The sequence below is a fragment of the Aureobasidium melanogenum genome (assembly GCF_000721775.1).
Source record: "Aureobasidium melanogenum CBS 110374 unplaced genomic scaffold scaffold_12, whole genome shotgun sequence".
NCBI classification, from domain to species: Eukaryota; Fungi; Ascomycota; class Dothideomycetes; order Dothideales; family Saccotheciaceae; genus Aureobasidium; species Aureobasidium melanogenum.
Genome location: NW_024470064.1, coordinates 530,711 through 545,088, shown reverse-complemented (window position 1 = coordinate 545,088; position 14,378 = coordinate 530,711). Strand labels below are relative to the sequence as shown.

Sequence of the window (14,378 nt, the reverse complement as noted above, 5' to 3'; positions counted from 1 at the left end):
AACGCGTTGAGCTGGATTTCGAGGGTATTTTGGCGTAAGTCTTTTTCTATATCAAGACACAGATCGTTATATACATTGAATCAGTAGCTGGTCATGGGATCATTATGAGCATCTAAACAGCGCTGTCCTCGATATGGGCAACCTTGCTCTTCTCAAGACTCAAGCCAGCACCTTCGGCATCCTCGCGGAACTCGGCTTCGGCTTCCTGCACCTCGCGCATGACAATCTTGTTGGCCTTGCTGCAAGGTCTGATCTCGAACAGTCTGTTCATCGACTCGAGAGGGACAGACTTGGTTTCGGGGATCAGGAACCACACAAAGAGGACAGAAAGCAACATCATGCCAGCGAAGAAGAAGTAGACACCACATCCTGACTTGCCCATGTTTGCGAACATTTGACCAGTGAATCTGGCAATAATGAAGTTCTGGCTCAGAGTTAGCACATGATTGTATGTCAGGTATGGAATTGGAAAGACTCACCCAGAACCAATTACTGGCAGCAGCCATAGCCTGGCCCAAAGAACGAACATTCTGCTCGTACATTTCCGAGTTAATTACCCAGGGTGTTCCGTTCCATGATGGTGTGTAGAACGCAGTCCACAGATAGAAGAAGAAGACAGCAGCGATGCCTCCAGAACTAAGAGGCCTGGCGACAGCTGTTGCTGCTGACGAAGTGTCGACAAGTGGACTAGCCAGGTATCCACCAAGAATGAGCATGCAACAAGCACCGCCAACTGCTCCAACGAGAAGCAAATTACGGCGTCCAAACTTGTCAATTAGGAAGAACAACCAGATCAAGGTAAAGACAGTCTTCACCACACCGAACAGGCCAGTGGTAAGGAATGAGGTGTTGCCCCCGACAATACCGAGAGACTTGAAGACTGTAGGCGAATAGTAGTTGATTGCGTTGATACCAGATCCGTTCTGGAAGATAAACAGTGTGGTACCAAGGAAGACACGCCATTGAAGACTACGGCTCTTGAAGACAGCCTTGAAAGGGTCGAAGAATCCGAGACCAACGGATGATTTTTGATGTTCGAGGGCAGCCTCAATGAATGAGATTTCCTCAACAATGTAGAAGTTGTCGGCAGGCAGGTTTCTGATCCACAGAAGGTTTTTAAGACCCTGCTCTCTCTTGCCTTTGGAGAACAACCAACGAGGAGACTCCCTAAGCCAGATTGAACCAAGGGCAAGCAGACCACCAGGAATGAGCTGCACGGCAAAGGGGATAATCCATTGTTTGTGATTGCTGGGGAGTGTTTCGGAGATTCCGTACTAGACAGAAGTTAGCAATGTTTGATGGTTTGAGACTGAGATTGACCTACGTTGATCCAGAAACCGACGAGACCACCAATCTGCCAGCCCAACTCATAGATACCAACCAAGCGACCTCTAACAGCAGGGGGGGCAATCTCAGAGATGTAGATGGGAACGACCATGGAGGCGCTACCCACGCCGAGTCCAGTAAGGACTCTACCAGCGTAGATTGGAGCGAGGTCACCATTGGAGGCCGCGAGCATGACACCGGCACCGATCATGAAAACAACCACGGAAACCCAGAGAGACTTTTGGCGACCGAGGTAGTGAGCGCTGATGTATGCACCAAGAGCACCAAAGAAGGCACCAGCTTGGTAGACGGAGACGATGTTCTCCTTGATGAATGTGACATCGTCTTTGGGCAGCTTGCCCCAGCCAAACTCCTTCGAGAATGAGGGAAGTGCAAGAGTGGTTCCAATGAAGGCAGAGTCATAACCAATCATGCAAGAAGCGAACGAGGCTACAGCAGCACAGGCATAGACCCGCCAGTTGTAGACCTCCTTAGGCGTAGGCCTGTCTTCGACGAGAGTGAGGAGACCCATAATGAGACTCTGCAAACGGTAGAGACGAATAGAGAGGGAAGGTCGTAACGGAGAGAAGAAAGAGAGAACAAGTTGGGGAAACAGATGGCCTAATATAATGGAGGTCTGGGGCTAGTGGTCTGGGGACTCCGCGGGGTAGGTTTGATGCAAAGATCAACAGCGTAAACGAAGCAAGTCGACGACGGACGGTGCGCGATCCGGATGCTGGACTTGCTGACCACCTGCAAAGAATCGAACAATTTTTCTCAAGGCCCAAGCCGTTTCAAGGGCTTGGACATCCATGTTCCCCAAGGTTATGCCAAGCGACGTGGCTGTCTTTTGACTCGAAACTTCGTGCAGATGTGGAGAGTTGGAGAACTTTTTCTTGCCATGTGTGCCGATCTCGGCAGGGACGGACATGGCAGCGCCGCAGATTCCAGGCGGCTAAGTATTTATCCAACATGTTCTCGGGCAGAGCTGGTATGCACACCCTGTGATGCGGTACCAAAACCAATGCATTCTGAACGACAACAAGTAGGTCCTTTGAGAAGATTGTGCTTGCGAAAAGGTTGGCCTTGGGTAAGAGCCAAGGTGGTGATAATCTCCTCCTCCTCTTCAAAATCTGTTCTGTGTTGTTAGAGCCTCTTCTATCTGACGAAGAGTGGCCATATCGAGGATGTACAATGTGTGGGTGTCATTACTCGAGGCCGAAGCCTGCGGATACGGTCCGGGGTTAAGTGACGTTAAACACATGCAACTTCCCAAGATCTTAGCCAAGAACGACGTCCGTGAACACAACGAACCACTTTCTCAACCCATTAAACCCTCCTATTCCAGGACCCGACATTGCTTACCGTCGTCTGAAGCTCGCGGGGTAAATTGCTGACCAAATTGAAGTTGACGACTGGCAGCACATCTTCCAATAGCTTGAAACTCCTTCCCTTGAAGATTTTCTGAAGAAGCTGTACTTTCGAATTGCTCCAAGAACGAATCAGATATGGATAACCAACGTATCATCTCTTGCGAGACTCCTGCTCACGACCATGTCGAGCGCTGTGGTTATTTGTTTGGATGGCCTATCAACCATTCCATGTCGCCCTTGATGCACAAGACCATCTTCGGCGAGATTGGCTACAACTGGGAGCAGTTCTTCTTGCCATCGACTGATATGTCCATGTTCCTTTCGTTGGTTCGCGAGGTCAAATTCTTTGGTGCGTTTCCTGATAGCTGTGGATAAGCATAGCAATTTGCTTAGACATACCACTTCACGAGCATGGTCTGACTTGTATGCGATCATAAAGGCGCCTCCGTTACCATGCCCCACAAAGTGGCCATCATGAAGCACGTTGACGAACTCACACAAGAAGGCCGTGAAGTCGGCGCTGTCAACACATTATACCTGCGCAAGCACGGTGACAGAACCATTCTCGTCGGCACAAACACAGACGTTATTGGTATCCGCGAGGCTTTCTATCAGAACATCTCAAACCCAGACGAGGTGTTCCACGGCAGACCTGGTATGGTCATTGGAGGCGGTGGTGCTGCTCGTAGTGCCGTCTATGCACTCAAGAAGTTTATGAAGTGCAGCAAAGTGTACATCGTCAACCGTGACAAGGCAGAGGTTGATGCTGTGGTAGCCTGGTGTTCGGAGCAAGGCTATGGCGATGGTGTTATGCATGCTGCGACTGTTGAGCAAGCGGAAGAGCTCGAAGGTCCTGGTGCTATAGTCTCTTGTGTACCCGACTTCCCTCCTGTCACCGAGGCCGAGCAGACCGCTCGCAATGTCATGGAAGTGTTCTTGGGAAAACCACACAAGGGTGCCATTCTGGAGATGTGCTACCACCCGAAGCCCTGGACTCAAATCGCCGAGATCTCGCAGAATGCTGGCTGGAACGTCATCTTGGGAACAGAGGCCATGATTTACCAAGGGTTGGAACAGTCAATGTATTGGACTGGAAAGACTCTAGATCAACTGCCAGTTGCAAAGGTCAAGGAGGTTATCGCAGCCCAGTTGAAGAAAGGTCATTGATAAAATTCATCCAAACTTATGATTGTCGTTCTGTAAACAGACCAGATATACGGAATCATTGCTGAAAAGCAAGCAATCACGGTAGCAAAAACGAGATAATACCTCCTGGGTGATCATGGGGACCTTTCTTCGTGAATTGTGCTGTTTTCAGGCATACTTCGGACACTGATTAGAATCGTGAACTCACTATCAACAATGCCGTTGCCCGTGGAGGTTGCGTTTGAGCTGTTCGAGCTTCTTGAGGGCAATACCATCTCGGCGAGGTAACAACGAGAGTCCGTACAAGACACTAGTGGCAGGTGAATGATCACTAGGGCATAGATTGAGCAGATTTCGTCAGACTGAGAATAACTACCACAGCCGTTCTCAGCTGCCGCAGTATCGGATGCCAAATCGGCAATGTTGTGAGGTTGCGGTGAACATAAATTTCCGCAGTGATTCAAGTAACGTACTCGAACTTTGATGGAGGTCTCGGACATTCCAGGAGAAGCGAGCAGGTGCTTTTTCTTACCGGAAGCGGGTGCAGTTACTGCTAAAGACGGAGATGGAAAGACACGACCCTGATCCGCGCAGAGATCCAGGTCTACCACTCGCTAGGGTTACCCACGTTGGGGTTATTGCGTGGCAACCCCCTCATCTGCTAGGACCTCCTGACCACGGCCCTTAGCGTTTTTGTCCAATGAAACCGACTCGCCAGGTGGAGTGCCCAATAAACGATGATGTGCTGATGGTCCAGATCGATGACACAGCGGCTCGAGCCTCAAGGGTTACGAGGTCCGACCTCGCTGAGATACAGAGTCGATGCCACGGTCCGAATGGAAGAAGAATGAACCGGGATCCTTTGTCAGATCGGGTTCGTCCTCGGTAGTATTTGGTCCTCCCTCATGATGTCTTGTTTGCTTTTGTGCTTGTTGTCTTCCAGATACCAGGATGTAGCCGAAGCTCTTGATGACGGGGTCCAATCTGTGTCGCAATTTGAGCGGCCCTTGCAAGCTCAACTCAGCAAGATTCAATCCCGTGCTCTGCTGTTCAGGTGCAGCTCTTCGGTGTGGGTTGTTTCTGCTCTTGGTCTAGGTCTCGGCAAAGCAGTTCAATTGGCGTTGGTCAAGTAACCATCGATAACCATGTCCACGCCATCGGCAGCATTGAATCTGATCCATAGGTTGTGTTGGTGCTGAAAGAATTCAATAGAGAAAGTAGTGATAAAAGCAGAATGTAACTGTGGTATATTCCCCGCTGAGGAAGGTGAAGTCGTGTGTGGTCGGCACTTGGACTTTCGATTTTTGGTTGCTTCACCTGCCTCCTTGGCTTTCTCTAATATCCTCGAGATGAAAGATGAGACAAGAAACCACGACCAACCACAAGGAGTTGTTAGTCTGTCAAGACAAGCAGTAAGCATTCATGATATCTGAAAAAGCCGAGATTCAAGATGGTATTGGGTGGACAGAAAGCTTTTGTGTGTTCTGAAATGCTGTAAGCCTTGAATCGCTACCAATATCTTGGTCTTTTGTAAGATCTTTGCTCATATTACATCAGATCAACTGTGAAGCTCTTTTATCCAGCAGTACCAAGACCCTTTTCCTAAGTCCTGTCATCGTTCCATGGCAGACCAACGTAAACAGTCCTCATGTTAGGACGCCCCAATCATCCCCTCAATGCTGTGTAACAATGATACGAATTCTCTTCGCAGCCATCTTCCAAAGATAGTTATCCGACTTATCAGCAAAGATCCTCGCAGCATCTAAAGGTCGATATGCAAGATGATCAGGCAAACGGCGCAACGAGTCCTGCTGTCTCGTCTTATTGTGGTAGTTGAATTGATTTTCTGGGCTCTGGAACACACCGAATAATCTGAGATCGTTGAACGTCTTGCCTGCAGCGATTTCCTTGTCTTTTTCGTCGTACTTGTATTGTTGTTTGATGTGGAAGAATTTTCGAGACCAGGTGAATTCGCCGTTGTGACTTGGAGGTCAGTAGGTTCGTTTCTTCTTGACTGGAATGATGGTGGTGACGGTGTTGGCCAAATCTTCGTTGCAGGAATCTTTTCTGGGGCGAGGTGGTGATGAGGATCCTTCGAGGACTTCATGTTCGTGGTTATCCTTTTCAGATGGTTCCCCAACATCTTCATGTCTTTTGGCTCCCTCGGTCTCTTTCGTGATCTTGCGAAAAGACTCCAGTCTCTCTTCCTCGGACACCGTGTTCGATTTGTCGAGGTAGTGCCATGGCTTTTGCAGACATTCTTCCAGCTTCTCGCCCAAGTTTGCAGCAGTCTCGGGATCGACCATCTGGATAGCCTCAATCATTTCTTCCTCCCGAAGAAGATGAATAATGTATTGATCCGAGTTGATGTTGCTGCAAGGGCTACACTCAAGAGTTCGATTTTTCTTGCGCATCTTGGACGGAGCACAGCGTTTTCGTGAAGACAGCATAGTGGTTGGCGGGAAGGGTTGATTGTTATGTACGCTTGAGATCAGAATTGAGACATGTCTGTGAGAGGTTCTTTCTGTTGAGTGTCAAGAGTGTGTCTGTTTCTCCGAAGAGACTGTCTCATGCCTATCGACTCTTCTCATTGTTCCTATTGTTTCAGCCCAGTCACAGAACTGACAATAAAGCTCCATTAACTATTGTCGCAACTCGATGCCTAAGCATGACGTATCAATATCAATGGCTTTGCCGAGTTAGACGTAGTGAATCTTCTACCTAGGTATGCCAATTGCTGTCAAGATTTCGTCGAGTTGTAGCCCGTCATTTCGTAAAGTGTTCCATTCGTCCTCCAGTTTGACCATCAGAGTACCAGCCAGCAATGTTCCGTTCAGAGCCACGCTTCCGACTTCGACACCTTGGCTGTTCTTGATCGCGGCGCCTTCCCTTCTGCGCGGGACTATAGCCATAGTCGATGTCGTCATGGCGAGGTTGTAGCTGATAGGCGATGATCCTCCTTCGGACGGCTGAAGCTCAAGGCCCGAGTTCTGGTTAGACGAGATGTAAGACCTGACAGCGGCAGCAGCTGCTTCGTATAACTTGTTGTATGTCGAGTAGAGGGTATCTGGACTAGGGTCTTGTGGCAGCTGTGTCGCATAATGAGCAAAAGGCAGATCAGGACTGGTCCTTAGTTCTACACGACAATATGTGAGCGTTTGTTCGAATATGTATTGGATGGGAAGACTTACCTTTAGCTTCTTTGGCGGGAGCTTGCAGCATCCGTTCGATCAGCGGATCCCAGCTCGAGGCGTCTTGTTGATCTCGCTTCATCTCCTCAACGCTCAAAAATTGCAGGTGCCTGTGTGCCTGACTGGCCCCACTGTGCTCGCCAGAGTTGAAGAAAGCGAACAGCTTTCCATTCTGCTTGTTCTCTTCCCAAGCCTTCAGACAAGCATGTGTGGCTGCTAGATCATCTTGCTCAAGCATATGAGTTTGTTGCTTGTTGAGCTTTGTGGCAATGATGAAATGCTGAGGGATGACAGGATATTTGTTCAAGACAAGCAAGTGGCTGGGGTTGGTAGTGGGAATATTCGCGATGAGCAAGTCTGAAGAGGGGTTGTCGAAGGGATCCGGCTTTGGACCTTTGACTTTGTTCTTGTCATCATTGTCCTTAGGCTTTTTTGCCAATGCTGGACAGTAACGAAGTTGGAACTGGTATGCTGATCAGTATCACAGAAACTTTATAAATTGTACGTTTCCTGTAATCCTGACAAGGAAGCGTTAGTGACTTACAGGTGCACCGGACTTGGTACGCAAGATAGAAAGCTCGGTGGACGAAAAGATCAACGCTTGACTGGCTTTCGCAGTAGCGAATTTGGCCTTCACCAAAGATGGCAATGCTTCTTCCAAGCCCAACTGCATTCTAAGCTTGATAATTTGTGCTGCGAAGTACGAATAGAAAGGACGGAGTCGTCGCGTAGTATAGAAACTCCGTGTCGTCACTGTCCGACGCAAGATTCTCGGTCCGAGACCAGAAGATGCAAAACGTCAAAGGACAACACCATCGACCTCATTATCACGACAAGCATCAAACATCATGAGAAGCATCAAAAAGAACGTTTACTCGTTCTGGCCGTGAGCCGCTATGTGGTTTAGGAGGCAAAATTAACGAGTGTTTGGCCAAGAGGCCTGCCGACCAAAGCAACCCTCTTCAGTTTGAAGAAAAAAAAAAAGAAAGGTCACGACTACTCGTAACATGTCAAAAGGAAATGAGAGAACACAAACTCAGCCTAGCCGCTGAATCAGTAGCCATGGCTCCTGGCTCTCGATCATGTCGACCTTGAGGATGATCTAGAAGGATATCTCACGAATCTGCTCCCATTTCTTGGCACAGGTCGCACCGGCGAAGGGATATGATGCACCGTGGGCGAGCATCCACTCGGCGACCTTCTTCCATGGCAACTTGCTCGCGGTGTTCCTCTGACGCATGTTGCCCTTGCGAGACGACGATTCTGTGGATGCTTCAGTGAAATGTTCGACTGCTCCAATGAGGAGCATGATCTGTGAAGTTTCGTTAGGTAAGATTGCAATACGAAACAATCATATGGACATACATCTGAGCGATTCCACTGTGGCTTCCTGACACGCATCTCCTTGGGCTTGGACAGGATGCGAATGCGGCCACGCAGAGTAGATTCTGCTTCGGTGAAGCCACCACGACGTTTGATTTCCTTGTAGGACAGACCACGTCGGCGGGCTTCCTGGAGATATTCATCTCTGTTGTTACGAGTCACCTCAGGAACATATCTGACTGCTTGCTCAACCGGCTGGGATGGCATTTCAAGCTCGTTGGTACTAGGGAGTGGCTCGAATGCAAGACTGTCTTCAGTCATAGGTTGCGTGGAGAAGAATACAGGTTTTGTGTCCACGAAGGTGAATTTGTCCAGCGTGGTGTTGAAGAGGTGTCCAGGCGCAACCAGTCCTTCTGCTTCGTAGCCTACGAAACCGGTTGCCATGTTTTGCTGCAGCGATGATCCAATGCTCGAAGGAAGGTGCGATGCGGTCGCGGAGGGCATGTCCTGGATAATCGAGGATGCGAATAACCCATCAGCTTGAGGCTGAGTGGATGCGGCGGAGATATGGCCAGTGACATTGAAGAAAGGCTGAGCTGGATCATACTGAGAGCACGACCACATTGATGAGTTGTACTGGGATGATGTGTTATAGGAGACTGCAGCAGGCTGTTCGGACCAGGACGGGTCCATGTTGAGACAGCTGTCGCCGAAGCTAGGCAATGGCGACAGGTCAGAGAAGCTTGAGTATGCTTGCATACCACCTTCACCGAAAGTCGGATCCTTTGAGTCCAGGCATGGTGATGGTGGAGTGAAAGCCCCTCCGCTGGTGAAGCACGAACCGGATGGGCTCTGCGAGGACTCGCTGCCAGTGAGCTCAGGGCACTCCATATCGAAGAAGTACCCTTTTGCGTCTTGCTCAAGAAAACTTGACATGTTGGCAGAGGGAGCAGCTGTTTGTCGATAGCCGTAATAGTTGGCGAGCGGGTACTGCATTTCAGTCAGCGATACTCATTCAATTCAGCGTCGATTGTCAAAACTTACGTTTGCGCGTGGATGTACAGTGAGGTTAGGCTGCAGTACCTGATGAGGTGTTGCTTGGTAGATTGGAAGATAACTTTGATAGTAGTCTGCGCAGTTTGTCAGCGGTCCAGAGCTGCTGGGTGCAGACGAAAAAAGAGACTGACTGCCATAGTAGTACTTATTCCTACTCTGCTCACCACCATTTCTCACCGCCATCATTGCCATTGAAGCGGTATGTTGTTAAGCGTTGTAGCAAAGTCTTTCTTTTCCCAGACCGTATTGCAGCCACAGATGTCGTCGCGGATTCGTGCAGCTACTTGCTGCCCTGCAGAAGTATAGCAGGTAGAATTAACGTGGTAAGGGTTAACGCTCGGCGAAGAAGGTTCCGGAGGCTCGACGATATAGTGAAGGTCAACAGTGAAATGATTGAGAGGCAATCTCAAAGTCAATGCTGCAAGGCGAGGGTCTAATTAGGTATCTATGACTGTGAGCAATGAACAATGGTTGCCCATAAGAATATACCTACCTGGATTATCTAGACAGACACACGAGAACGACTTCAATGCTCTATTACTGTGATTGAACAGGACGCTGCAGCAATGATAGAATAATTGAGGAAACAGAAGTGCAGAACGAGTGGTGACTATCGTTGACTCAATGTAGAAGTATGTAAAACATGGCTAACCAGACGGCCGACTATCTATCAGAGCATTGGTATCAAGATCTTGCCCTGATGTTCACGGCCCGTCATTTCTGCAAGAATTCCTTGATGGCGTTTGAGTGTATGGAGGATATTAGCGACGGGAAGCTCCCGCACAACACCTGCTTCCCGTCATCCTTGACAATACGACCAAGCCAACAGGAGTAGCAATACGCTCTTGCGTCCCTCAAGACCAATTTGACTGCTGTCTGAGTCAAAGACATCCCGGGCCAAGTGACTACAGTCGTAGATCAAAATCAGTCTGCGTACGATTAGACGAAGCTGTTCCACTACCTGATCTCAGTAATGAAACTTTGCCCATGACAGGTATCTAGACCCACGATGCAAGTCATTGAAGATGCTCTCCTACGTGAAGATCGGGATCTGCAGTGCAGCGACGTTTGATGGCTGTCATTGCGGTTAGCCGGGAACTCAAACATGTCAGTCCTGGTACACTGCCGTAGTTCGACCTTCATGTGAAGCAGGTACCGTCCAATCACGCCCTGATAGAGCAGGCAAGCAGCCGATAGTGGATTGTCCTTCTCAGGACCCACAGTCTTCACAGGATGTGACGCATACATAGATTCAAGTGGTCGACCAAGCACCAATGTCGGCACCGTGGCTTGTAGAAGAATAGCCGAAGCTCAAGGAGCCGTACGACTGACCTGTCAACAAAAAAAGTTCATGGTGACTCTGCATCATGAACACACTGCCAGAAGCCTGCACTTGCCGTGCAAGACCGATTAGAAAAGTCAACACATCAAGGATCTTGCTTTGCGGCTCAGAGCGTGTGCACGGTAGTTTGTTCATTTCTGTAGCTGGCTGTTACACAACAGCATGGCCACTGCCACTGCAAGCCCCTCCGACCAGTGGCGGGGACTTGCATGACAGTGTGGTTTGCATACTTCTTCATCTCTTGGGTGTACACGCAGGACACCATCCCCTGCATGTCATGAGTTCGATGGAGAATTAATCTTCATTTTCGGATAGGATTTTCGACGCTACAGATTGGAACCGTTCCAGAAGTTTGCACAAATATTTGTGCGGTCTCGAACATTGGAATGTGGTGCCGCATTCCATTTTGAGAGGACCTTGCTTCCCGAACGCATATTCTCTAGACAGGGATGGCTTGGAGAACAGTAAAACGCAAGAACGACCGTGACGCGGTTCTTTCTCGCTGCGAGAAATTACCAAAAGTCTTCCCTCGCGAAAATGCAGGAGCTACCCTCTTGGATGGGCAATTCGGCAGCAAGTGCCGTCGCCTTTGGACATGGTCGTCTCAAGCTCTTGTTTATAGCGATCGCCACGATGTTCCTTGGTTATCTCGTGACTTCCACATTCAGCTCGACAGAGCAGTACGACATCACAGAATATCGAGGCGATTTTGGAATCTCTGGCGATATCTTGGACGGGCCAGAATTATATCCAGGAGCGATCCAACCTCCAGACGGTCCTAAAGCGAGCGACAAACTCAAAGATCGCATCAAGTCCTATCATGGAGAAGATGAAGTTGGTGGCCAGCCGGTCCGAAGGCCATCGATCAAGGGAGCGCTGAAAGATCTACACCATGCTGTCTCGGACAAAGTCTCATACTGGAAGACATGGGGTCCAGAATCGGAGCTGGAAGTGAAGCTAGACGCAAATGCGACTAGTGAGCACAATGCGACTACAACCTACACAACCAGACCAACCTCATCGCCGCTCAAATCTGAAGAATCTTTCGAACCGGAGGTAGAGCAATGGGGAACCAAGACCAGAATAGGAAAATGTACCATTGTTTTTGGAGGATCGTCCATATACGAACGAACTGTCAAAACGCATGCGCTCCACGACCGACTCCATGGCTATCCTCTCTATGTGCTTCGACAGTCTATCATGGATGATGTCTGGTCGAAGCCCGCATACATACTGTCGCTTCTCCTGAGAGAGTTGGCCAAACCACAAGAAGAGAGACTGGAGTGGCTCCTTTGGGTTGATGCAGATACCATCATGCTGAACCCCTATGTGCCTTTGGAGATATTCTTGCCACCGTCGCCTCAGTTCGACGACGTGCATCTTTTGGTGACCAATGACTGGAACGGTCTAAACAATGGTGTATTTCCAGTGCGAGTCAATCAATGGGCCGTTGAACTTTTCTCTGCTATCATCTCTTCCAGATACTACAACCCAGACCAGGATTTGACATTCCGAGACCAAAGTGCTATGAACCTACTCTTGAAAGACAAGAAGTTCGCAGCGCACACGGTCGACGCTCCTCAAAGATGGTTCAATGCCTACCAGGGCGAGCACAACGAGACCTTGGCTCCCTACCAAGTCCGGCGGGGAGACTTCTTGGTGCATTTCGCCGGTGTCATCAATCGAGATGAGAGAATCCTTTTCTGGCTTGATCGAGCTGAGCAGCATTTGCCGGATTGGGAGATGGAGGTTCAGCACACATCCTACCCCGCAGAAGTGAAAGACTTCTGGAATCAGAAAGCGAGCGAACGAGCAGCGAAACAGGCAGAGCTAGCCGAGGCGAGACGAAAGGCGAATGAACTGCTCGCACAAACGGAAGCGAGAATGTCAGAGTATCAAGAGCGTCTTGTGCAAAGCGACACGACCTTCATCCATAATCGAGTGGCTGCACTCAGAAAGGTACTCGAACAAGGAGATTCGTTGGAATTAGCATCTGTGGAGTCTGAGATAGAATTGCTGGAAAAGGTTAGTACAGAATAGCTTATATGTGATCATCATGCTAACGTGGCGCTATTCAGAGCCTCAAGCCTCTTAAAGACATCATGGAAACTGCCAACAAGCTTCTTATGAAAGAAGCACACGATGCCATTTTCGCGGCACAGAAGGATGTTGATGGGCAAGACGCTACCTTCCCAGAAGTTGCGATTCTTGAAGAGAAAACTACAAATTTGAAGAGCTTGATTGTGCAGCCAAATTGGAAGAAGGAAGATCTCAACGTCCTGATTGAGGCAGTCAAACAAGCCAGAACGAACTTGCAGCAAAGGCTACAAGAAAAGGAAGCCGAAGATCAAAAGTTGAAGGCAGCCAAAAACAAAGCCGATGAAGAGCGTAGGAAGCAGGAAGAGCAGAAAGCAAAGTTCGGAGACACTTAGCTATGAAGCCCATCTCCATTGTTCCCTTCGCAAGGGCATGTATGCAATCTGCCGTCTCTCAAGGCAAGCATTGAGATAGAGGCGTTCCGCGATGCGGCCAACCATGCTTTGGTTTGTGAGATTCAGCAGTGAGTGCGCATCGATGTGCGCGACCAACATGGACTAGGTAGGACAATGCATGGGCTGCTGTATGTAGATCCGCGTCATCACTGAGTGGAGTCATGAAGCCAGGGGACGCACATCATGCGATCATCATATCGATGACCATTTAGATCTCAGGAGGTGGATCGAATCTCCTCTATGCAAGATACAGTACAAGTACCAGATAGTGTTGATCACTGAAGCAGGGTCCCCATTAGGGAAAGATGTAGGTCGGCGCGGAAGATCCGAAGAGGGAAAGAGAAGAGAGCAACTGCTCTTGCTCGTTCATGTCTGCGAGATCAGGTGGGGCGGCTCACTCTGCAACGTTTTGCGGCCCGTCGCGCAAGCGGTGCTGGGCTGAATCAGCAGATGGGATTCATGGCATGCTTCCAAAGAGGAAAATCAACACGTAAGACTGCAAGAGCACGATAATTGAATCGCAGATCTGAAGCACCTTGCACAGCTTGAGAAGTGTGGTGAATTAAAGCTTGAAAGATGAGGGTTACGCAGAGGGTGGTCGACCTCGGAGAAAGCGAGGGTCTCGACAAGGATGAAGTCCGGAGGCGGCGTCATGAATTTCAGAGCTGGTGTCGCAGAAAATGGGACTGCCAAAACTATACCACAACTCTTGAGCAGCTTGAGCACTCCAGACGCCTGAGCTGAAGCTGGGATATAGCTAGAAAAAAACCAGAAAATGGTCAGGGCGGACTTCGCTTATATCAAGAACCATCAGTTCAGGTGTCAGCTGGAGCTTGGGCGGGCGCTGTCTAGGCTCTGAGCTGAACTTTCAGCTTTGAGATCGGGTCTGGCGAAGTCCGGGCAGCGCTGTGCAGCCCATGTGCTTCCCGTGCCGCCTCATCTTTGCATGCGTCGCTTCCCCAATTCCGGTCGATCATTTGCAAAGAGTTGACACCAGCAAACCAAGCGTTTAGTGTGCCAGACGTGTCCGTGGATCCAGCCAGCATGCCTTCGATTGCTGGTGACCTTCCCCTGCACGACTCGAGGTATAACCTTAGGTCATGCCCGGGCTCCACTGGAAACCGCTCTA

At 49.4% G+C, this 14,378-nt stretch overlaps 6 protein-coding genes across 6 annotated transcripts; 2 read left to right on the top strand and 4 right to left on the bottom strand.

The window, feature by feature from the left end:
* Positions 1-112: 112 nt before the first annotated feature.
* On the bottom strand, positions 113-1,858 carry M437DRAFT_50027 (quinate permease; the record flags this gene model as incomplete). The annotated part of the gene is made up of 3 exons (XM_041021935.1): positions 113-424; positions 480-1,274; positions 1,325-1,858. 3 exons carry the CDS (start codon positions 1,856-1,858, stop codon positions 113-115), a joined length of 1,641 nt encoding a protein of 546 aa, XP_040879294.1.
* Positions 1,859-2,834: 976 nt separating this feature from the next.
* M437DRAFT_50297 (shikimate/quinate 5-dehydrogenase) lies at positions 2,835-3,866 on the top strand (the record flags this gene model as incomplete). The annotated part of the gene is made up of 2 exons (XM_041021981.1): positions 2,835-3,048; positions 3,139-3,866. The coding sequence occupies 2 exons, from the start codon at positions 2,835-2,837 to the stop codon at positions 3,864-3,866; spliced, it is 942 nt and encodes a 313-aa protein (XP_040879293.1).
* Positions 3,867-5,518: 1,652 nt separating this feature from the next.
* Positions 5,519-6,259, bottom strand: M437DRAFT_75899 (uncharacterized protein; the record flags this gene model as incomplete). Its single annotated transcript, XM_041026509.1, has 2 exons — positions 5,519-5,770; positions 5,861-6,259. The coding sequence occupies 2 exons, from the start codon at positions 6,257-6,259 to the stop codon at positions 5,519-5,521; spliced, it is 651 nt and encodes a 216-aa protein (XP_040879292.1).
* Positions 6,260-6,562: 303 nt separating this feature from the next.
* M437DRAFT_50001 (HIT-like protein) lies at positions 6,563-7,709 on the bottom strand (the record flags this gene model as incomplete). Its single annotated transcript, XM_041021927.1, has 3 exons — positions 6,563-6,981; positions 7,037-7,499; positions 7,581-7,709. 3 exons carry the CDS (start codon positions 7,707-7,709, stop codon positions 6,563-6,565), a joined length of 1,011 nt encoding a protein of 336 aa, XP_040879291.1.
* A 429-nt stretch (positions 7,710-8,138) lies between these two features.
* On the bottom strand, positions 8,139-9,295 carry M437DRAFT_75897 (uncharacterized protein; the record flags this gene model as incomplete). Its single annotated transcript, XM_041026508.1, has 2 exons — positions 8,139-8,348; positions 8,402-9,295. The coding sequence occupies 2 exons, from the start codon at positions 9,293-9,295 to the stop codon at positions 8,139-8,141; spliced, it is 1,104 nt and encodes a 367-aa protein (XP_040879290.1).
* A 2,530-nt stretch (positions 9,296-11,825) lies between these two features.
* M437DRAFT_33311 (uncharacterized protein) lies at positions 11,826-12,548 on the top strand (the record flags this gene model as incomplete). The annotated part of the gene is made up of 1 exon (XM_041019246.1): positions 11,826-12,548. A coding segment is annotated over one exon (723 nt), but the record flags the coding sequence as incomplete, so codon positions are not given.
* Between the last annotated feature and the right edge of the window lie 1,830 nt (positions 12,549-14,378).